General features: G+C 33.2%; 2 protein-coding genes across 3 annotated transcripts; one reads left to right on the top strand and one right to left on the bottom strand.

Moving 5' to 3' along the window:
- The first annotated feature begins 5 nt into the window (after positions 1 to 5).
- Pabp2 (poly(A) binding protein nuclear 1) lies at positions 6 to 6,954 on the top strand. 2 transcript variants are annotated; one of them, XM_075313214.1, is made up of 5 exons: positions 6 to 146; positions 2,441 to 2,839; positions 2,916 to 3,055; positions 3,156 to 3,220; positions 6,151 to 6,954. In XM_075313214.1, the coding sequence occupies exons 1-4, from the start codon at positions 54 to 56 to the stop codon at positions 3,193 to 3,195; spliced, it is 672 nt and encodes a 223-aa protein (XP_075169329.1). In that variant the 5' UTR covers positions 6 to 53; the 3' UTR covers positions 3,196 to 3,220; positions 6,151 to 6,954. The 2 variants fall into 2 exon arrangements, with proteins under 2 accessions (XP_075169329.1, XP_075169328.1); XM_075313213.1 differs by having other exon boundaries at positions 3,153 to 3,220.
- A 10,100-nt stretch (positions 6,955 to 17,054) lies between these two features.
- On the bottom strand, positions 17,055 to 18,031 carry Obp44a (Odorant-binding protein 44a). The gene is made up of 2 exons (XM_075311074.1): positions 17,873 to 18,031; positions 17,055 to 17,810 (listed from the first exon to the last, which is right to left on the bottom strand). The coding sequence occupies exons 1-2, from the start codon at positions 17,912 to 17,914 to the stop codon at positions 17,427 to 17,429; spliced, it is 426 nt and encodes a 141-aa protein (XP_075167189.1). The 5' UTR covers positions 17,915 to 18,031; the 3' UTR covers positions 17,055 to 17,426.
- Positions 18,032 to 25,606: the final 7,575 nt, after the last annotated feature.

Genomic DNA, 25,606 nt, shown 5'->3' with positions numbered 1-25,606 from the left:
TTTTAGGGGGTATTAATTATAATATATAAATTAATTTAACAAAAAGATAGAAAATGGCCGATGAAGATTTATCCTTGAACGAAGACCAATTGTTGGACAATTTGGATGAAGCTAATGGAGAAAATGAATCGGAACTAATAAACGAGGTAAGTGAAAAGGCAATAGTGAAAATGCGAAGAAAAAAATCGCCCAAAAACCAGTTCCTAAACAAACACAAAAGAAGATGGAAAATATCGAAGGAAAGAATAAGAGAAAAGGAGTTGAAAGAAGTTTCAAGCATAAAAAGCTTTATTAGTATCCCTCAACTGTATCCGTTTATAAGAAAGTTAAATATGAGGGTTACCAGATTATGATGGAGGTCGGCATTTATTTTGTGTGTAGTGCGTGGTATAATGAAATGAGGTTAGGATTTTCTAAATACATATTTATAGGGCCACTAAAATGGCGGGAAATGTGAAGATTTTATTCTGGCGTTTTTTTTATTGTTTCTCGGGGGCCATTTTATGGTTGGGCTAGTGGCAAATGGATTAATACAAATTGGGGGTTTTATTGCTTCGTTATAAGATTTGATGAATAGACGAAACAACTACTGCTCGAAAATGGTGCCTTGCCAGTTCAGTTTGTTGGGAAGAAATTTAAAAAGGGAATCATAAATGATGAAGTTTTGATGCTTCCCATGAAAACTACAACAACAATTTCTTTACAAATTTTCTTTGCTCTCCGAAAATACATTTCTCTTTGTCTCTAGATCAGTTAATTTGATCATAGTTTTATTGATAAGATTTTGGACTTTGACCATAGATTGCTGATAATAATTATGTTCTATTTTCACGTTTGATGCAGCTTGAAGTTCAAATTTATTCTTTGAAAGTTGATTGAATTAAAACATATAAAGGACTTTTTTTATTTCATAAATTCTTAATACAAAATTCTTAGAGGTAATGAAACTAGTTAGGTCCAGAAAATCTTAACGAAAATAGCTTATTAAGATGCAGATTGGCAAAAATCATTTTTCACCTAAACAGGACAACCAACAGTGGCGATTATCGACTTTCCTGTATATAAACGCCTGTACTAAGATCTGTTTGGCCAGTGAAAATCAATCCCGATCCATGGCTTTTTTTTTAAGTATACGTGAAAATATATACTTATTATATTCATGTTAGATCTTGATCATTTGAATGCGATTGCAAACCTTTCATTACTAAATGCGGGGCCATAAGTTAATGCTGCTGTTAATTGTAAAAATAGCTTGCTGATTCGCAGTACAGCAAGTTTTGTAGTAATAGCCAAACTGTTGACGTGTACATAATTGTCTAAAATTACTTTGTTTTTAAACGGCACATTTGGCCGGGGCTTGCATTTCAAGTATATTAATATCGAAGAATTTAATTTTGAAATGATGGCGAGAATTCGATTGAAACCAATATGCATATAAAAAAATATGTGCATATTAATAGCGCGTTTGCATTTGCTAAGCTAGTTTTCTACAAATCTCTAACTATATCTTATATCCTTTTTACTTTACTCGTCGTTTTGACTATGCTATTAAAAGCAATAAAATTTCGATCGAGATAAACAAAACAAGTTTCAGTTTTAAAAAAGACTGTTTTGTATTATAGTCTAAAATATCGGGCAGCCTATATATTTTTCAAATACCTGAATCTTTGTATGGTCAAGTATGGTCATTATATATGCTTTATATTCATTTTGTTAAAATGGGCACATTGTTCTAGCTATTAACTTCTTAACGAAGCGATTGCTCGGCTTCGGAGAAATCCCTTAAATTCTTTTTGTTAGAAATAAACTTGCGATTCATGTATTGTATATCTATACCAAGTTAAAAGCTTGGATAATATAAAACAAAATTTAAATCTAATGTAAAAATATAGCAACCAACATAACTAAAACTCATTTCTTTAAAGACATTTACGCTCTTTTCATCCGAAATTTCCACCTGGCACTAAATTAACTTTTAGAGGCCGGTACTATGACCTTTAGTTGAACAGCTACTCCACTCTATGAAGAAAATCCCCAAACTTTTGTTTGGGGAAAAAAAGCTTGCAATACATTTGTTTTTGTTTTGTATCTCAATCCAAAGCATATGTTATAATTCGCATCTGGCAACACTTTGTTTTAGCAAAAGAGAGACGCTAAAGACAATATTTGTTGGTATTGATGTTGTGGTTGTAGGTCTGCTACATAAACCCCAATTCCTCCATTGTTCATTTTTCTTGGGCTTTGTTACCATCGATTTTTACTTGAGTTCAGTTGGTGCAACGAGACAAAAATTTGGGCGTGATTCATAAAAAAAAATAAATCTTCGATACATCCATACTACTTCCAATAAGATATTCGCATCTACAATCTTGGAGATTCAAAATCAGTTTTCATTTATTTTGTTTTTATTTTTCCCCGATTATTTTTACTTAACTAAAAGGACGATACAAATATGCAAATTGATCCTGAATTAGAAGCTATCAAAGCTCGCGTTAAAGAAATGGAAGAGGAAGCTGAAAAAATTAAACAAATGCAAACAGAAGTAGACAAACAAATGGCTGGCTCAACAACCGGTTTGGCCACTGTGCCATTATCATTGGAAGAAAAGCAAGAGATTGATACACGCTCTGTGTATGTTGGTAATGTTGACTATGGCGCATCAGCAGAAGAATTGGAAGCTCATTTCCATGGTTGTGGAACAATAAATCGTGTTACGATTCTTTGTAATAAGGCTGATGGACATCCAAAAGGATTTGCTTATATAGAATTTGGTTCCAAAGAATATGTTGAGACTGCATTGGCCATGAATGAGACATTATTTCGTGGCCGTCAAATAAAGGTAACATTTTCACAATGTCTTTCATACCAACAAATTAGTTATCACATGGATCTTTTTGTGAATTTCTATCATTCAGGTTATGTCCAAAAGAACAAATCGTCCTGGTTTATCAACAACTAATCGGTTTCCTCGTGGCAGTTTCCGAGGTCGCGGTGGCTCAAGAGTTTCTCGAGCATGCTGTCACACTACCACTTTCCGTGGTACACGCCGTCCTATGTAAGTATTAGTTTTCCTTCCTATGTGTATACTGTATAGTGTACAAGACAAGACAGTTGTGGGCATTTTTCTTATGCTTTTTTATCATTGGTTCTAGAAGAGGTTATCGTGGACGTGTCAATTACTATGCTCCCTACTGATTAATATTCTTACCTACATTTAATGGTGAGTACTTTTGTAATGTTTATTAAAACTTTTTTATTTTTGGTAAAAGAAGTTATACTCAAGGGTTAGTGTAAAATGATATAAATTTTATCACAAAGTTTGTTGCGCTTATAGGTCAAAGATTTTAGATCGACAAATGTAAGTGTAGATGGCAAAAATTTACGGTTTTGGTTGGTTTGTCAATACGCGTTGAATGTATGTTCAGATTAGTTGCAAAACTATTTGGGTATTATCCAACGAATTTGCAAAACATAAAATGTCTCTATTCTCTTCTTTTGGTCCGTTAATTAGTTTCTAAATGTTTTCCAAAAAATGTCAAAACTAGTGAACTGTTCCATGTATCTCTTTAAATTGTTTTTTAAGATTGTATTTCTTGCCCATCGGAATATTGCTTTAACATTTAAAATGTTAACTCTGTAACTTTAATTATATCGCTCGACATACAGAAACAGACAGTAAAAGTATGAAAATAAAGTTTTAAAGACAATACCAACAAAGCAACAATCATAAGTAACATAGTTTATTTATATGGAGCGAATTATGAAGCTCGGTCGTTGGGTAGCATTGTAGCTGTATCAAGAATGAACCAGTAATGGCCGTTTTCTTCAATTTTTTTTGAGATTTACATACAAATATGACTATTTCGGCAGTTTCTTACCGAATACCGAATTCTGACTGTCTTTATGCTTTCTCGTTGTACAAAAGAGAATACGCCTAGGATATAATCTCAATTATTTTTGGAATGTATTGTATGATAGTGGTGCTGTGTATGTGGGTTTCGAACATGTCTGAAGTACAAATTTGTCTTTACGCTTACGAATGTCCAGGTAAGCGTAATTAGCTCGATTATTACAAACTGTTCGATTAATGTCAATGAGGAAAATGCAAAGTTAGAATATAGAAAACAGTCCAGCTGACTAGCCTCGCAATAAGTGTAACAATAATGGCATATGTACAACGGCAAATGAGGCGAAATTAAATATCACTTCGAGTGTCGCTTTATTGTGCCGGATAGAATGTGACTGATTAAAGGGACCATTGGGATTTGCTTCATTTTGGTGCCAGGATTAAAAGAATAAGAAAACAATAATATGTTGATATGGGTGTTAGAGTCCGACACAAACCATTATGGTAGGCTAAATTTAGATAAAGTGAAATTACCCCCTAGATGTACGCTCTAAAGAGGTTTCCAAGCAAAAAAGTAGGAAGTTCTCCTAAAGGTACAACTTTAAAAGCATTTCCAAAATTTCCTCCCAAAAATGTTGTTGTTTTAACTACACGGGAAGTTCATTTAATTCAAATCAATTATAGTTCCATTTTTTTTATTATTTTCAATGGGTAATTTTAATGTCTTTGTTTGAAATAAGTTCATACTAAGCATTAATAAAATGGTACAAATTATTAAAATTTTGTCGAAACAAATGCTAAATCTATTTTAGAATAATTGCAAATTTTTGAAGTCAAACGATTCATACAAACGTTTGCATGCAACTAAAAATCATAAAAAATTATAAAAATTATTTATTTGGCAAAATATCACAAAATTTTTAAATTCACATTCAAACCACTGAATTCGGATTACACCTTAAGAAGTGATGCAAATTCAGTGCGACGGCTGTTGAAATGGTGGACATCCGTCCTATGACAAGCCCATGTTAAATTCATCGCTTCTTTGCTAATCTTGTACCACTTCCGGAACCAAAAAGAACATTTTCACTACTTTTTTTGGAGACGCTTTTTTGCTGGGATTGTTATATACGAGCACATAGTTGACGAATAACCTCAATAGAAATTGAACGAAGTATCAGGAGAAGATATCAACTGAACGTGTATATTATATAATTCACATATATTTGAAGACTTATAATGGTCTGAGATGATCAATCTTAATAAACCCAGGTTTTGACGTCCATGTGAAACTGATGAATTGCGACTTCATTCTCATGTTTAATCATACAAATGAACTCCCTCAATGGACCCCCTCCAAAACCTTGAAAATCGCACATTCAAGACTTGACTCATGTTTGAAGTAACTCGCCAGACCTAGCCAGTTCTCAGATCTCATAAGAATGCTAAACGCGAAGAAATGCACTTCGAATAAAATATAGCTTTTTTTCAAAAATTCTGTAAAATTTATACACACGTCGTTAAAAGGTTTGGGCTGACACATAGCCGGGACAATTTCAATCCTAAATGAAATTTTGGTAATTGTAATATAAACCGTCAACGGAAATTGTAAAATAACCGTCAACGGAACGATACATGGCACAGTGGGCTGGCCTAGGAGGAAATTTTAATCGATCGGTGTACATAAAGTGACTAGGTTGGAATATTTTGGTCCGAAGCACATGGATAAAATTATATAAATAGAAATATAAATAGGTTCACTAGTAAATATTTCGAGCTAAAAGGAGTATCTTTTGAATGTTTATAGTCAATAGTGAAAGGTTTCAAGATGATTTGGTATGAATGGATACCAGTTTAATATCTGGTACTATGTTTGTGTTTCCGACAAAGCTCTAAACTAAATGTGACGACGATTATATTTGTATAAAATCCTTTGTATGGAAATGGTCCAGGACATTGTTTGCTTAACATTTACTAACCGCTGGATTATCCTCCCGTTATGTACTAATCGGTCAATGAGAAACCAGCCATTAGTCTTCCTAAATCGATTGACAAAAGTAACCGCCAAAACAAGCTGCTTGGTGCGAAAACCGAACATAGTACATTTTTAAATTAAAACTGTATAATTTTCGTATGTTCTGCATAATTTATATTTATGTGTTGTAATTTTTTATTATACATACTTATATGTTATACCTAATTAAAAAATATATATATAAGAGCATAACATTTCTCACTGCACTAGAAATTTTCTTTTGTATTTTGTATTGCATTTCTTTTCAACACTATTAATTTGATTTCAGATTTTTTTTACAATATATAATGATTTCAAAAAACATTATATTGTTGCCATTCTTCAAAAAAATAAATTATACAAAATAGATCCGAAAAAACACAAAAGAAAATTAAATAAATAATATAAAAAAGGTGGAAAAAAGATGAAGATGAAAAAAATAGATACTTCCTTGCAAAAAAAGAGCAAAACAAGAAGAAAGAAGAAAATACCATCAAAGGAAGATAAACTTCAAAAATATGCGTATAAGATAAAAGAAAGAACAGCACCATCTTAGAGAAGCATACAAGTAATTTACAAATCCCAAAAGTACAACAGATTCATGAATGTGGCTAATAATGTTTTTTGAATGATCATCAAAAAAACCCCCTATATACATATACTGTAAAATCTTTTTATTTTAAAAACCACAAAAAATCTACATGAAAAAAAGAAGACCGAAATGGAAAAAAAACAATTATTCAATAAAAAAAGAAGAAAAAAACTTTCGAAAAAAGGACATCAAAAATATTCGAATTTGAAAAAAGGATGAAAAAACAAATTCTATATCCACTGCAGAAAAAATGAGAAGAGCCGATAAAAAATATGAAGAAAACCATTCAAAAAATATTGCTAAAAGAAGAAGATGACAAAGATGATGAAGAAAACGGCAAAAATATGGAGAAGATAAAAAAGCACACATAAAAAATTTGAACAAACATTTTTATGAAAAAAAAAAAAAAAATATACATTGCTATAAAATGAATAAGCTAACTAAAACAAGAAATCATAAAACAAAAACAACAAAATAATATAATTAAAATATTATGAGAAATCTATTGTTTTTTTTATTTACTTGTCCAGTTAGGTAAGTATGATGAATATACCTATCAAGACTTATTTAATATATTATGAATGTAAAAATATTTGTTTATAAACTTGGCAAATTCTTAAATGAATCTTAGTCCATTGCGGAAAAAGGCAAACGAATGCGATCGTCAGATAAAATACCAATACCTAATAGGAATCGAAGATCTTTTGTCTGAATATAACCGTATTTGATTATTGCACCTTAGAAAACAATGGTCGGTATAAAAGCACATAACAAGTGTGATGAAATGGGAAAGAAATGTGTGGTATCAAGCGGGAAAAAACTCTTTGAAGTCGAAACGTTCCATTTTACTTTGTTATGTTCAAAATCTATGACTCAAAACGACGAGTCGACCACTTATTCCTATTATCTCGCAAATCGGCAAATCTATTTACTTTGGCCAAAATAGGACAGTCCGATAAGTATGCAGCTTCAATCTGTTGCGAGGATTTTTCCCCCAATCCTCGCAACAGATTGAGGCTGGAGGAGGTGGAATCTGTGTTCATAAACTATACAATTCACTTAAAACCTGTGTACCGTGACAAAATTCCTCACCACTCGGGTCAAAGATTATAAACTTGAGGAAGATATGAAATTGGCTTGCGTCATACCAAATGTTGCATTTACCATGTTAGTTCAATACATGTTTGTAATCTTTTTGTTGTTTTTCGTTTTTATTTTTAAATGAAAAATGTAATTTTCTTAATAAAACAATGTTAAATTTTAGGCAAAAACAACAAAAAATTACATTTTCCCCTTTATGGAAATTTATTTCGTACACTTAAATTCTTTTTATTTGCATTTTAATGCTATGTCAATACCTGTCGTATACGCGTTTGGCTCGAGTATTAAACTAATCTGGTAAATGGTTCAATCTCCTCAGTAGCTAATTTCCTATCTTTCTACAATTTATAATCTTTGACTCGGGTTACCCTATATCAACAAAACACAAAGAACCCTACCAATCCACAAAACGAACTCACACCTGAACCACATTCAACCTGCAGCCAAGGGAACACATCCACGAACCACCCACTGGTCACCAATATGATTGCTGGAAAACAGCTTAGCGAAAGCATCTAACCACACTAGCATCATTTTCATTGATACCGAAAATGGTTATATGGAGAATTAACATTTTTTCTAACGAAGCGGAAAGAAGACTGGTAGATTTGGGACAGAAACAATTAGGCGTTACTCTTTCCGCGTTCATTCACCATTTTTTTAACCGTGCTATCAAATTTGCTCTTGGGCGCGTAATATCTAGTTAGGACTGCAGTTCCACCAGTAAACCATTACGATGGTAAATCCGATACATCGGAGTTACACAGTTCCACAAAATAGATAAATTTTATTTTGTCAAAGTTTTATTTCTATAGAAAATTTTGTCAAAATTTTATTTCTGTAGAAAATGTCAAAATTTTATTTCTATAGAAAATTTTGTCAAAATTTAATTTCTATTGAAAATTTTGTCAAAATTTAATTTCTATAGAAAATTTTGTCAAAATTTTATTTCTATAGAAAATTTTGTCAAAATTTTATTTCTATAGAAAATTTTGTTAAAATTTTATTTCTATAGAAAATTTTGTCAAAATTTTATTTCTATAGAAAATTTTGTCAAAATTTTATTTCTATAGAAAATTTTGTCAAAATTTTATTTCTGTAGAAAATTTTGTCAAAATTTTATTTCTATAGAAAATTTTGTCAAAATTTCATTTCTATAGAAAATTTTGCCAAAATTTTATTCTATAGAAAATTTTGAATTTATTCTGATAATTGGTTGATAGTTTTGCTGCAAGTAGAGGATGCTGATGAGGAATGTGGTAATTCCGAATCGTGCGTCCATCCAACCATCTTGCAGTCTATAGGGCTTTGCCCAAATAAACTTGATAAACATCCTTTTCCTCTGTTGGTTAAGCTACACTTGTAGTTTAGTCAACGCATGGTTTTAAGCTGAAATCAAAAACAACAACATTTAATTTCTATAGAAAATTTTGTCAAAATTTTATTTCTATGGAAAATTTTTTTAAAATTTTATTTCTATAGAATATTTTGTTAAAATTTTATTTCTATAGAATATTTTGTCAAAATTTTCTTTCTATGGAAAATTTGGTCAAAATTTTATTTCTATAGAAAATTTTGTCAAAATTTTCTTTCTATAGAAAATTTTGTCAAAATTTTACTTCTACAGAAAATTTTGTCAAAATGTTATTTCTATAGAAAATTTTGTCAAAAATTCATACATTTTCAACTAATAATTGATTGGTTCAATTAGAAAATTAATTTGGCGATAAAAAAATCAACGAAATTTTCAATTGAAACAATTAAAAAGTTAAATGGAAATGCGGAAAACCATTATTTTTGTAATTTTGTAAGTTTTTTGTTATGTCTAATTCTGTGATGGTACTTTAATTTTTATAATTTCAATTGGACGAATCAATTTCGTGATAAAATTTTAGCAGTAATACAATTTACAATTACAATTTAATTTAAAGGCAAGGACCCCTTGTTTACTAGCGGTAAAGAGTTGTTGTAGTTCTTTGGAAATATTGATGCAATTTAATTTTTGGGGGGAAACATTCTCCAATAGAGGGTGTGCACCTTAAACAATTCCCCCTGTGTTAACTCCGATGTGTAGCACCGATTGTACATTTATGAGAAGTATTGTACATTTATTTGTCGAGACCTTTACTGTTTTAGCATAATTTTCAGTTGCGCCTACTATATTTTTATGTTTATGTCTAGGGCAACCTATTTTAAAACACGCACATTTTCAATACTTAAAATAAATTTATTCATATAAAATATTCAACTTAAAAACTAAAACAAAAGAATTTAATTCTCATATACAAAAATCACAAAAACCAATATAAACTAAACATTTATAAACGAACAGAGGAATACTGTTAAACTTCCAAAATGGGAAAACGCTGTAGAAAATCTGCGACACTCTCTTTTTCACATTTAACACGACGTGAACGTTTAGTCCTAGACTCGACTAAATCTTTAAGGTAAATTTCCCACTGCCTGGAACCACTGGGTATGCGATGCAAATAATTGGAGGTCATAGATGTCCAGCTGGAAGCATCTACAAAGTGCATAGAGTTAGTAACCAAGGGTTCCATATAATCATCATCTATGACCATTGGTTCACAACCGGTGGCAGCATCGACTTCGCTCATCAGATTGTTACGGCTTGTTTCTGGAATCATTATGAAATATTCTTCGCAGGGGTGTATGAGAAGGACTCGTATAATGCCTTGTCGACAATTGGAAAGTGAATAATGATGAACAAGGATATTCACGGTGGTTTTATAGTATGAGGCAAGGTCTTCGTATCGTACCTGTAAACATTCACGCAGCTAATTTAGTCCTTTCCACAGGTAGATTTGTTTGTTTGGCGTATATGGTATGGGAATAACCCGGTGCAATAAATTCCAATTGCATCTAACACCTGGCCGAAGGATAAACGTATTATACATAGTTTATTAAATGATCCATAATTTCTAAGAAGCCCTATTATAAACTGCATTTACTAATTAATGCGATTTTTCCAGGATCATTTTTAGCTCTGACTAGAATATCATAGAATGCCGTAATCTTGTGGTAACATTTTTTGCCTGACGTACACCAAATGGTTGAACCCATAAATAATCAACCCCGTTCTTCTCCGCATAGAAAAATTAAATTTTGGCGGTTTGGTAAACAATTTTTTTGTGACCAATAAATATTAACTTTTGAATATTTAATTTAATAATAAATCATCAAAAATGTTCCAATTGTTGATAAAATGGGAAAATCTCAAAGAGAATTTTGAATTCTCCTTATTATCTTCGATTATCCCTCATTTTAAAACTGTCAAACTAGGTTTGATACCCATGTGTAATCTATATGTAGTTATCAATGGTTCAAGCATTGGCGTAGCTAGGGGGTGCTGAAGGCTACGCTCCTCCAGAAAAATTTTAGTCCCCCAGAATATTTATCGGTACAATTTGTTTTTGTCTTCATACCTTTGAATTCCAACATTACTATTATGTATACAACTTTATATAAGCAAAAGCCTTTATTTGCCAAAAAAAAATATTGAATTTTTAAAGGACCGGCGAAAAAAATTAACCCTTTCACTACCGATGTCCACTAAGAAGGACATTCGAAAAAGACACCAAATTCTATTTTCCCACTCAGTTTCGATTTATTTCTCGATGTTATTTTTAAGTAGACACTTTAATCTAAATAACCTATAAATATTTTCCATATTGGTAAGCAGTAAAATACATTTTTATAAACTTCTTTAACAATAATTGAAAAATACGTAAATTTGAGACAAATTTTCTACTGTATGTTTCTAGTAAATGGACATTCATACAAAAACTATAGCTGATACTTTTTCGGGTTCTTTTTTGTATTTTTTCTCACACTTTATTTTCGTAAGGCCATTTAGTCACAATTCAAGTAATTGAGGTAGGTTCTCAAAATGACAATTTTTGTTCTACATGCTGTTAGTACAAGTAGAAACAAGAAAAATTAAAGTTTTTAACATTAACAGGTTGGCTGATAGGTCCCCGGTCTGACACATAGATGGCGTCGCTAGTATTAAATGCATATTATTTTTATATAGTACCAACCTTCAAATGATTCGTGTCAAATTTGACGTCTGTAAGTCAAGTAGTTTGTGAGATAGGGCGTCTTTTGTGAAGCAACTTTTGTTATTGTGAAAAAATGGAAAAAAAGGAATTTCGTGTTTTGATAAAATACTGTTTTCTGAAGGGGAAAAATACGGTGGAAGCAAAAACTTGGCTTGATAATGAGTTTCCGGACTCTGCCCCTGGGAAATCAACAATAATTGATTGGTATGCAAAATTCAAGCGTGGTGAAATGAGCACGGACGTTGAACGCAGTGGACGCCCGAAAGAGGTGGTTACCGACGAAAACATAAAAAAAAAATCCGCAAAATGATTTTGAATGACCGTAAAATGAAGTTGATCGAGATAGCAGAGGCCTTAAAGATATCAAAGGAACGTGTTGGTCATATCATTCATCAATATTTGGATATGCGGAAGCTCTGTGCAAAATGGGTGCCGTGCGAGCTCACATTGGCCAAAAACAAGTACGTGTTGATGATTCTAAGCGGTGTTTGCAGCTGTTAACTCGTAATACACCCGAGTTTTTCCGTCGATATGTGACAATGGATGAAACATGGCTCCATCACTACACTCCTGAGTCCAATCGACAGTCGGCTGAGTGGACAGCGACCGGTGAACCGTCTCCGAAGCGTAGAAAGACTCAAAAGTCCGCTGGCAAAGTAATGGCCTCTGTTTTATGGGATGCGCATGGAATAATTTTTATAGATTATCTTGAGAAGGGAAAAACCATCAACAGTGACTATTATATGGCGTTATTGGAGCGTTTGAAGGTCGAAATCGCGAAATATGAAGAAGAAAAAAAAGTTGTTCCACCAAGACAACGCACCGTGCCACAAGTCATTGAGAACGATGGCAAAAATTCATGAATTGGTCTTCGAATTGCTTCCCCCACCCACCGTATTCTCCAGATCTGGCCCCCAGCGACTTTTTCTCAGACCTCAAAAGGATGTTCGCAGGGAAAAAATTTGGCTGCAATGAAGAGGTGATCGCCGAAACTGAGGCCTATTTTAAGGCAAAACCGAAGGAGTACCACCAAAATGGTATCAAAAAATTGGAAGGTCGTTATAATCGTTGTATCGCTCTTGAAGGGAACTATATTGAATATTAAAAAAAAATAAATTGACAAAAAATGTATTTTTCTTTGTTAGACCGGGGACTTATCAGCCAACCTGTTAGATTTATTTCGGTAGTGAAAGGGTTAAAATCTGAGATACGAGTGTTTACGAATTGAAATAACATCCAGATATATAAACCTGAGAGATATGTTAAATATACGTGGAGAATGCATTGAATATTATCATCAAAAGAATCCTGATATAACCTGTATAGCCATATATCTTTCTGGTTCAAAAAATTATTAAAAATGGAAGAAAATTGGGTGATAAGAGCTCCTTCTAGAACAGCCTTCCGCTCATTTAATGTACTTTGGATTATTCCCTTTTCAAGTTATAATAAAATTAGTCGATCTTTTGTTTTAATTAATTTATTTATTTCTTATATGGGCTTGAGGTACGAAAACTTTCTCTCTTTTCTTCTTTTTGTTTATGTGTTAAAATTTTAAATGGATTTGATTACAATTTATCAAAACTCCTAAAAGGATTTTTTAAAAGGACCTCAAGTCGAAATAAGAAATATGTAAATAAACAAAGCTGTCTAATTGTATTCTGTTTTTACTGATTCATTTTAGAATTTAGCGGCTAAGCTCGAACTTAGTATCCATCTTTAAGGAAAACTGCCACACTAAACGAAGAGTTTTCTTTTCTAAGGAACAAAATTTCATACTTTAATAACAAATAGAACAGTTTAGAGACATTTGTTGAATCACTTATCATAAACTCGGACATATTTTCTCTAAAAGCAAATACTTCATAAGAAAGGATAATTTTTTGTTTGGGTCTAGATATGACAATCCTATTGCCCATTTGTCGCTGTGCCTCGGACGCGGATTCATCTGCAAACAAAATGATTTTGCCTTTTTCTTTTTCTTTATCCTTTAAGTATTCCCACATTTTTTGTCTAAAAATTAAGTACGCTGCAAAAGTATCTTCACAGTTAAATGATTCGAGTAAAAATGGGTATGTTTACATAAAAACAAAATTTGCTGGACTAAGGTCAAGTTGGCTTTAATAATCCAAAAGAAATCTTCAAAATTAATGAAATCGTTTTTATCTTTATTTATTTGTTGACTTCTTGTATCTTGGCCACAAAGCTAAAAATCGTTCAAAAAATAGATGTCGTTAATACGCTTTTAAAGACTGATAAAGAAAAAAAACTTATATGTAGATTCAAATTTGTCTCCTAGTAACATGTATTGGGAGCCACCGTGGTGCGACGGTTAGCATGCCCGCCTTGCATAGACATGGCCGTGGGTTCGATTCCTGTTTCGATCGAACACCAAAAAGTTTTTCAGCAGTGGATTATCCCACCTCAGTAATGCTGGTGACATTTCTGAGGGTTTCAAAGCTTCTCTAAGTGGTTTCACTGCAGTGTGGAACGCCGTTCGGGCTCGGCTATAAAAAGGAGGTCCCTTGTCATTGAGCTTAACATGGAATCGGGCAGCACTCAGTAATAAGGAAGAAGTTCATATGGGTTTGTCATAGGGTGGAAGTCATCTTTTTATGCTTACACATTAGTTCTTCAGATGAAATTCTAAACTTAAATCAGGGTGATATACTTCTCTTTAATGAGAAGTTTGAATTAAAATTGTATTGGAGTCCGAGAGTAACATATCTCTATTTCTTCCTTACAAGAAAAATAAACTCTTGCGATTCCGAATATCGGAACATGAGGGTATATTTTTTTCGAATTTAATCTCTATATAGAGATCTTTCTGAATAATACTAGCACATAATTCGTCGCAAATTCCGCGTCTACTGTGTTTTATGAATAGTAAAATTTAGAAAATTTAAATTTATTGCAAAAACAGCGGATTTTTATATATCCCCTCAAAAAATTTTGTGATGTGCAAATAATGTTAATCTCTGGAAGAGTATTTTTAGATGCATATTAAAAGTATTGACTTAAGAAGAACTTCCATTTGTTTGCTGGGTAATTCAATACGGGTGGTTTAGGGTATGATATAGTCGACCCCGTCCGACTTTCTATTTAAGCAAGCTATCTACAGTGAATCCTCTCAAAATTTGACACTCCGACAATTTTTCATAAGTTGGCAAATCCTAATTTTGGACAAAATATAGACTTAAGAATAGCAAGACCTCTGGGAGAGGGCTTCCAGAATTTGAAAACCTATAGACGATTTTCCACTAAACATTATTAGTGTATAAAATTGTCTAGATACGTTAATGAATTTAGGCGACCATGGGACCATTTAGGCGACCATGGGAGGTTAAATAGCCCAATTCTCAATAACAACTCCCTGAGAATTTTTTCCCTATTCCCTGTTCCCCTATTCTAAACAAAATCTCCCTGGGGAATTTTTCTTTATTCCCTTTTCCCTTATTCTAAACCAACTTCGAAAATGGGAAATTTTTCCCTTGGGGAAAAATTGGTATTACAAATGATAATAAAAAGGGAAAACGATGACATTTTTTGGGAATAATTCCCCCAAAAAAATCAAGGGAGTTGTAACCAAAAAATCATTTATCTGTAATTTCCGGTCAAAAACCTTAAATTAAAATTGATGATCGGATGCATCCAACTACCGAATGCTCATCTCATGGCCACAGATCTGTACATATTTTAAAATTTCTTTTAAATAGGAATTAAAAGTTTTACATTTAAACTATGTTAGGTTAGGTTAGGTTAAAGTGGCAGCACGATTAAGATTCAGGCTCACTTAGACTATTCAGTCCATTGTGATACCACATTAACTAAAATTACCTATTACGTATGGGCACTTCTATGTAAGGTAGTCCCTAGCCTTGCCAACTCATCCGCTTCGCAGTTCCCCGGTATGTTCCTATGGCCAGGCACCCATATTAGGTGAATATTGTACAACTCAGCCATCTCATTGAGAGATTTGCGGCAGTCGATGGCCGTTTTCGAGTTGAGGAATGCAGAGTGCAAGGATTTTATTGCAGGTTGACTGTCTGAGTATATATTAATGCCTACATTTTTTGGAACATTACTTCTACATTTAAACTATAATATTCCTTCCTGTTTTAATTTAGGTACTTGTTTCTTAAAGGAGCAATAATGCTGAAAAAATTTACTAGTTCTCTTCTTCCGTTTTGATGAAATATATCCAATTCGGGCATAGGTGTTCTTTAAATATATTTATGACTTCTTTATGAACTTTGTTCAGGCTACTCTGGGCCACAGATATGTCTCGATCTTTTCCTACGTCCTTTTTGGTAGCCACCTTCGACAAAGTAGCGTAGCACCTAATCTTACTAGTGGAGATAATCCTAAAGACTTGCGTTGAGGTGGAATGTGGGCTGCTAATACATCCAACAGGTATTTGAAGGCTGGATTATTTACTCTATAATATAGTATCACAATGGAGTGAATGGTCTAAGTGAGTCCGAATCAAATCGGGCTGCCACTTTAACCCTATAAATCCCATGAACTAAGTAACAACCTCTTCATGTTGGGAAAATGAATTCCCAGGGAACACATTCCCTAGGGAATATTCAGAATTGGGCTAAATATGTACACTGAAAAAAGCATGCCCGGTTCCAAAGATTTTGTCTTTACATTAACAAATTTGGTATTGATTGAAAGCAAAGAAGCGGAGAATACAAGTAAGGATACCTTTAAGACAAAATTCTCTTTTAAATTTGGGGTTTGTGTACTTGATTCTAGGAAGCAAATTTTAATTTTTCGTTTTTTCAGCTTTTTTCTTCGTATGCTATCAAAGTCCTTTAAAAACGAGTTAACGACAACTTTATTTTCCAAATTCAGTCTCGACTTTCAGTAGAAATTATGCAATGTTTCAAGTAAAAAACGTTTTTAAAATAAAGTTTTGAACAGCTTGTCCTATTTTTTAACGATTTTTTTCTCTGTAGTCAAGATACAAAAAGACAACAAATTTAAAGACAATTTCATTAATTTTAAAGATTTTTTCAGAATTATTAAAGTCAAGTTTACCTTACCCCAAAATTTTTTTCTTTCATCTTATGATACCCATTTTGAAGTCAAATCACTTATTTATAAGAACAATACGACTTTATTGAAAAGTGTATCGGCTTTTGCACAAGGAAAAAAAACTTTATATTAGAGAAATGCGTCTTCTATGCTAAGCAAAATTTGCATTCGTATTTTAAGGACTTGCAATCTTTGGCCTCACGACAATATTTTTTTCAGTGTACGTAAATGAATTTATGCGACCATGGGAGTCAAATTCTAAGAGGTTAATATGTATCTACTTTTATTATTAGTTACCCCGGATTAGGGTAACACAAAACATGCGTATAAAACTTAACAAAAATTACTTGATGGCTGAAAGAATAAAACACCGAATTATAGTTTTAGAAAATGTGTGCATTTTGTTAATTTGGTTATTTATTTTTTTTTTGTATAAACATAACGAACATACTAAAATAAAACAAACTGATGCATTTTTGGGTCTTACTAAAAATAAATGACAAAAATGACGATTGTAGGACGTTACTGATGATTCACTATCTCCATTATATTTTTGGTTTTGCTGTTGTTGCACAATCTTGAAAAAATTGCAGATGATCTTGGTTCTTCAATTAAGGACACTTTGTCTACTACATGGTTGCTGTTGATGGTATTGTATTCCAATTGCAGTCATATACACGAAAAGAAATAAAAAACAAACACTAAGAATACATCATCGTTGAGACATAGTCACGTCTACTGATGGACTTAGTTCTTTTTCAAACTCTCCATGACCAATGGCAGATTCGATTTGATAAAACATTTGAAGCCACGGAAAGCCCATGTGCACGAATCGGACTTTTGCTCATTTTTGTCAGCGCACTTTTCAACATCGGCCTTCACAGCATCCTTGTTATCCTTACCCTGACCCAATTGGGCTACCAAATTATCGTTCTTGAAACCATCCTTGGCATCGAACAATTCGAATTTCTCGAAAACACATTCAATATAGCAGCGGGTGGTCTCATCATCAGGGAAATCGAATTTCTTGTATTTCTCAATCAGTTCGGGTGTGACCTTTTTGGCTTCCATACATTCCTTGCGGGCTTTCATTAAATCCTCTTGGTTGCGTAGTTTATATTCGGCTGTGACCTACAAAAGGATTCAAATGAAAAGTACCCTTAGAGGACAAAGGGACTTGCTCTTCTACTTACCACAGCGAATAGAGCTAGCAGGATAACGGCTGTAACTTTCATTTTGCTGGAAGTGAGTGTTTCTTATGGACTGAAATAAATTATGAAATTCTGGAGCTCAGTGTAAACTTAAGCTGTATTCGTATAGAACTGATGTCAATCCCTGCTCAGCTCATGACTTATATAGGTTGTGCGCTTCAATCCCTCGCAGCTGAGAAATGAAGTCGCTCATACAAATTGCACACAGTAAGTCATACAAAGAAACTTAAGTATATGGCATTTGATCACAAAAAAAAACATGCGGGATTCGCATATGGATGTGTCCACTTACTTACACAGATGTACTATGTGAATAGATTGAGGATGAAGTGCTATTGTTTGCTGGATAGTACTCGAGCACATAATGATGTCCAATATAATCGCCACTTCTACAGTGTGACTGAATTAAAAAATATGACGAGCTTCAATAAACATTTTAGGATAATACTTTATTGAGTACTCTTCAAACTTCAGAAGCTGAAAACCGTTTAGCAATGTTTTCAACTTTTTTTTATTAAAATAATAAAATGATCATAAAGAATATTTTATTTGTTATAGTGAAAGGGTTTTCTTGTTCGAAAAAAAAAAAACATATTCATAACAATCATATAACAGGTTGGCTGATAAGTCCCCGGTCTGACAGCAACTTTTGTTGTTGTGAAAAAAAATGAAAAAAATAGGAATTTCGTGTTTTGATAAAATACTGTTTTCTGAAGGGGAAAAATACGGTGGAAGCAAAAACTTGCCTTGATAATGAGTTTCCGGACTCTGCCCCAGGGAAATAAACAATAATTGATTGGTATGCAAAATGCAAGCGTGGTGAAATGAGCACGGAGGGCGGTGAACGCAGTAGACGCCCGAAAGAGGTGGTTACCGACGAAAACATCAAAAAAATCCACAAAATGATTTTGAATGACCGTAAAATGAAGTTGATCGATACACGCAAAGAAAAAAAACGTTTGGAAAACGTGTACCGAAAACGTTTTTCTTTTGTTAGAGTTTTTTTGAATTGCTTCGAAAATTTTAAACTTTTATCACCAAAAAAATTCGTTTGCTACAATCGTGTCTGTTCTGGTACACACATGTACAATTTTCGTGTGGTGTCACACTTACAAGGTGTTCTAGCCAACACTATACACCGTTATAGACCTGGAAAATGTACACGAACATTTCTTTTGTGTAGGCTTAGTGTACAGCCATCGTATGCAAAGTTAGAAGTTTTTATAACAAATAAATAACAGATTCTGAAACTTTAATATGTTTTTTATGAATATTTGCAAATTTTATTGCGAAAGTCACTTATATATGGCAGAAACCACGATTTTAAAAATCCATCTAAAATTTGAACCGAAATTTCCTCTGATTGGTGTATAAATTTTGGGGTTGTTTTAATCAGCTGATTTTCAGTGTGTTCGAAAGTATAATGTTGCCACAATTTTTAAAAGTTAACACAAAAACGTTTTAAACAAAATTATCTTTGATTTTTGTGAATACTATCCGCTTTCCTAAACAAATCAAAGGTCTTTTTGAAAATGTAAGGTAATTAAATTATAACTTTTACAAAATCAATGGGCTAAGAAAAGTGAATTTTACCAAATTTATTACATGAAAAATATGACATCTTCAATTCTTCAAAGTGTTCTTGGTGCACAAATCACTGAGCAAATTAAAAAAAACTAACGTCGCCAATATCTTTCTGCACATGGAGGCCGCCACGATAGAAAATTTGTTTTCAATATTATTTTAAATATTTAAGCAATACAAATGGGAAAAAACTTAACAGAATAGTTAATTATGCCCACTATAATTAAATTTCCTTTAATGTATGTTTTACCAAAACCAAAATAAAAACTTCTCCGCCGTCAAAAACAAAAACGAGAACGACACGACGATCGTTTGTTCATGAGTAACATTGAGGAGGGATAGAAAAATAACAAATCAAAACAAAGGTAGAAACCGCCTTCTTATTTGTTCTTGATAAATTGCTCTTGTCCTTACATTATTCACTGCTAACAAAAATCCGGCAGACATTTTATGGCTTTGAATTACGCACTTACTTTGAATTTTTTATGTTTATACCCGCAAAATATGTTTTGTTTATAATTTCTGTCTGCAAATATTATGGCTTGCAGAAAAAATCAGCTGTCACATTTTTCGATTAAAAGTCCGAAAAAAGTGTTCACACGTGTGACTCAGAACAAGTAACTTTGTGTGTGGTGTGTAGAAAGTGTATAGTGTGGTGCACAATGCGGTGTGACCCAGAACAGGCATGAATATTTTTATTTTTTCAATAAAAAAATATTTTTGAAACAACAACACAGTCCATTACGTTTATATCAAACACTGTTCTTTTGTGACTTTAGGTCTTTAATAAGACACATTTTACAGTTCAAAATTTAATATAGTACAATGTAATGTTCAACATTTTTTCGGAATCTTCCGAACATATCTGGAATATATGTAAAAAAAAAACAAACAAAAAAAAAAACTGGTCGAAGCAGGGATCGAACCCGCGACCCTTGGCATTCAAGTCAGACGTAGCAACCACTGCTCCACGGTGCCAAACTAACTGTTTGTTTCTGTTAAATAAACTGTGTTTATTCGGCTCGTGGGCGCCGCAAGCTATGCTATATAAATATAACTTATATGGATAATTATCTATTGATGACCATAACAGGTACATAGCTCAGTGGTTAGTGTGTTGGCTTACAAAGTGCATGGTCCGCGGTTCGATTCTCCGTCCAGACGAAAGGTAAAAAAATTTAAAAATTTATAAAATCGTATAATTTCTTCTACATTGTTGGTATTACAGGAAAAGGTGTTAAGAACTAAAAAACCTCGTGGATGTGAGAAAGATGTGAGGGAAAATGCAATTAGCAAGAAAACTTTTTTTTGAGTTAGTCTTTATGAAATTGTTTTACATCCTGGAAAAGAATAAACGTTTATCACAAAAAGTATATACTTTTCTTCCAAATACACTTCCTTACAGCGAAAAGCAAATTAGAAACGAACTTTGTTTGTCTAAAATTTCGTTTGGGAGGAAAGAATTATTTTTTTGCGTGTATAGCAGAGGCCTTAAAGATATCAAAGGAACATGTTGGTCATATCATTCATCAATATTTGGATATGCGGAGGCTCTGTGCAAAATGGGTGCCGTGCGAGCTCACATTTGACCAAAAACAACAAGGTGTTGATGATTCTGAGCGGTGTTTGCAGCAGTTAACTCGTAATACACCCGAGTTTTTCCGTCGATATGTGACAATGGATGAAACATGGCTCCATCACTACACTCCTGAGTCCAATCGACAGTCGGCTGAGTGGACAGCGAACGGTGAACCGTCTCCGAAGCGTGGAAAGACTCAAAAGTCCGCTGGCAAAGTAATGGCCTCTGTTTTTTGGGATGCGCATGGAATAATTTTTATCGATTATCTTGAGAAGGGAAAAACCATCAACAGTGACTATTATATGGCGTTATTGGAGCGTTTGAAGGTCGAAATCGCGGCAAAACGGCCCCATATGAAGAAGAAACAAGTGTATACAGCACTAAGTTCGGCCGGGCCGAATCTTAAATATCCACCATCATGAACCAAATATTAGGGTTTCCTTTGAAATTTCAGGAGGGCTTGAGGACTTGAGGACACTTCCTGAAGATAAATTTAAAGATTTCACCTATGAGGACTCTGATGTAGTTCTGGATTTTTAAGAACCATTTTTGTTTGAGTTTTAGAGGAATCATTAACATCTCTTGTAAGTGTGCAAGAAGATTATAAAATAACGTCTTGATTTGAAATCTTAAATCTGTAGAAGTAAAAATCTGGAAATTTTACATTGAGTTTCAAGCAATTTTCATGATCAGTGCGCCTTCTACACCCTCAAGAAGTGAAGTCGGTCTATATGGAGGCATTGCCAAATGGACCGATAAAAACTTAATCCGATACACGTTTTTGTGAGCCTAAAATACCAGAATATTTACAATTTCAGGCAAATCAGATAAAAACTACGGTTTCTAGAAGCCCAAGGAGTTAAATCGGGAGATCGTTCTTATGGGGGCTATACTAAAATATGGACCGATACTCACCGTTTTCGACACACCTCTTTATGACCCGAAAATACCTCTAGATTTCCAATTTCAGGTAAATTGAATAAAAACTGCGGTTTCTATAAGCTCAAGAAGTAAAATAGGGAGATCGGTCTATATGGGGGCTATACCAAAACATGGACCGATACTCACCATTTTCGGCACACCTCTTTATGGTCCTAAAATACCTCTAGATTTCCAATATCAGACAAATTGGATAAAAACTACAGTTTCTATAAGCCCAAGACCCCAAATCGGGAGGTCGTTTTATATGGGAACCATACCAAAACATGGACCGATACTCACAATTTTTGGCACACGTATTTGTGGTCCTACAATACCTCTAGATTTCCAATTTCAGGTAAATTGAATAAAAACTGCGGCTTCTATAAGTCCAAGAAGTAAAATCGGGAGATCGGTCTATATGGGGGCTATAACAAAATATGGGCCGACACTCACAATTTTTGGCACACGTATTTGTGGTCCTACAATACCTCTAGATTTCCAATTTCAGGTAAATTGAAAAAAACTGCGGTTTCTATAAGCCAAAGAAGTAAAATCGGGAGATCGGTCTATATGGGGGCTATACCAAAACATGGACCGATACTCACCATTTTTGGCACACCTCTTTATGGTCATAAAATACCTCTAGATTTCAAATTTCAGGCAAATTGGATAAAAACTTCGATTTCTATAAGCCCAAGACCCCAAATCGGGAGGTCGGTTTATATGGGGACTATATCAAAACATGGACCTATAGCCCATATTCGAACTTGACCTGCCTGCAGACAAAAGACAAAAGAAGAGTTTGTGCAAAATTTCAGCACGATTGCTTCATTATTGAAGACTGTAGCGTGATTACAACAGACAGACGGACATCGTTATATCGTCTTAGAATTTCTTCCTGATCAAGAATATATATACTTTATATAGTCGGAAATCGATATTTCGATGTGTTACAAACGGAATGACAAACTTATTATACCCCCGTCACCATTCTATGGTGGTGGGTATAAAAAGTGTTGTTCCACCAAGACAACGCACCATGCCACAAGTCATTGAGAACGATGGCAAAAATTCATGAATTGGGCTCCGAATTGCTTCCCCACCCACCGTATTCTCCAGCCCCAGCGACTGTTTCTTATTCTCAGACCTCAAAAGGATGCTCGCAGGGAAAAAATTTGTCTGCAATGAAGAGGTGATCGCCGAAACTGAGGCCTATTTTAAGGCAAAACCGAAGGAGTATTACCAAAATGGTATCAAAAAATTGGAAGGTCGTTATAATCGTTGTATCGCTCTTGAAGGGAACTATGTTGAATAAAAAAAACGAATTTTGACAAAAAAAATGTGTTTTTCTTTGTTAGACCGGGGACTTATCAGCCAACCTGCTAAATACACCCAGCAAAAAAAGCATAGCCAAAAAAGATGTGAAAATGTTCTTTTGGATCCGGAAGTGGCGATGAATGGGCTTGTTATAGGACGGATGTCCACCATTTCAACAGCCGTTGCACAGAATTTGCATTTAAAAAGTTAAAGGTGCGATGGGAATCTAGTGTTGTGGATGTGAATTAAGAAATTTTGTGATATTTTGACGAATAAATAATTTTTAAAATTTTTTATGATTTTTAATGCATTAAATAGCTTGTCTGGAACGTTTGGCATGAAATATATTAAAAAATTCGCAATTTTTCTAGAAAGGATTTAGCATTTTTACCGACGAAATTTAAATAATTTGCACTATTTTATTAATTCTTAATCTGTTTTTAACCTATTTGAAACAATGAAATTTAAAATTTCCTATATGAAAATATTGGAAAAACGCGAGTTATACAAAAATTTAACTTCCTGTGCACTTAAAATAGAGAACATCTTTGGGAGGACATTTTTGGAAGTGCTTTAAAAGTAGTGCAAATTTGGCGTAGAAGCGATGAATTTAACATGGGCTTGTCATAGGACGGATGTCCACCACTTCAACAGCCGTTGCACTGAATTTGCATCACTTCTTACGGTGTGATCCGAATTCGGACTCGAAAAAATTTCCTAATTTTAAACGCTGTTTTGCTTTGTAGTGAAGATGGAAAAAGTCAACAAATTTACATTTTTTCAGAATTATTAAAGCCAAATTGTCTTTAGTCAAACATACGCGATTTAGGACGAAAGGACTTCATTGAAAAGTTTATCGACTTTTGGACAAGGAAAAACACTTTAAATCAGAAAAATGTGTCTTCTATGCTAAGCTAAATTCGGATTCGTATTTTAATGACATGAATATTTTTTTCAGTCTGGCAAATTGGCATGCAATGGGCCGGGACTAATCAAATTCAAATCGAGCCCACTGTGCAGGGCTATTCAACTTAAGAAAAAGCCTCCCACAACATATCATTCTGGAATTCCAATCATATTAAGTATTTATGCATGTTACTATGGACATTTGTAAACATATATCTCACTAGTGTAGAGTCAATTTCTTCTTCGAATTTCCAGGAGGTTCGTGTGCGTTTCCATCATTGCAGTTTTGTATTTCAATATTTCTGTTGATTGAATCCAATTGAATTGGTGGATAGAAAGCTCCATGGGTAGTATACCTTCCTAATGTGTCAATATTTACAACAACATTAAAAAAAAAACAATGATACTAATAAAATAAATTCAAGCTTATCTGGTGTAATTTTTATTGCTGGTAGTTGTCAAGCGCCCATTAAGATTACTCGAAACGCATTTGATTTAGTTCATTTGCAAAATTACTAAACTCTAAATGGGGGAAACAACGCTTTTGAAATGTCAAACTGAATTACATGTGTTGCTCCACTAACAATTGCGATACTTAATTAATTCTTGTTAAGTACCATTTGTATCATATGATGATGATATCTTATTAAATGTAATTAATTTAATTATATCCTCGAAAATGTACACTCATAAAGTTGGCTTTGATTAGCAAACTTTGACTTCTGATTTTATTACTGATATAACGATAACTAAAAACGTGTTTCCTTCCATTAAAGATATTTCAAGGAAGCAACAACAGAGCTGGTGTAAAGGTCTCAAGTAAAGACTCAAGTGTTGTCAGTATTGGCGATTTTTTCCCAAATTTGGGATTTTTTTCGTGATTGGGGACAAAATTTCTAAATTGGGGACTTGGGGATTAATGGTGAATTTCCATAAATTTGGGTATTTTGAAATCGGTTTAACATAATAAATTAACATCAAATTTCTACATTTTTACAAAAGAAGTCCAGTGGCCCTTTTGTCAAAATTTTGTTTCGATAGAAAATTTCGTCAAAATTTTATTTCTATAGAAAATTTTTTAAAAATTTTATTTCGATAGAAAATTTTGTACAAATTTTATTTCGATAGAAAATTTTGTCAAAATTTTATTTCGTTGTTGTTTGATAGTTGACCTTTAAATTGTTAATTATATTTGTTTAATTCGGCTTAAGGTCATGTCATATTTCTGCACAATATTTCGGTATCGAAATATTGTGCAGAAATATAGAAAATCAAACTAGACTTTAGTTGTAAATCTACTCGTTTGCGAATAAGTTCATGGTTCCTTTACTTCTAAATCTAATAATCAGTATTTTCCGAGTTTGATATATATTTTTGTTAATTAATGTGTAAAATGTTTTTCTGTTATT

This window comes from Haematobia irritans, chromosome 5 (genome assembly GCF_050003625.1).
Source record: "Haematobia irritans isolate KBUSLIRL chromosome 5, ASM5000362v1, whole genome shotgun sequence".
NCBI classification, from domain to species: Eukaryota; Metazoa; Arthropoda; class Insecta; order Diptera; family Muscidae; genus Haematobia; species Haematobia irritans.
This window is presented reverse-complemented; position numbering and strand designations above follow the sequence as displayed.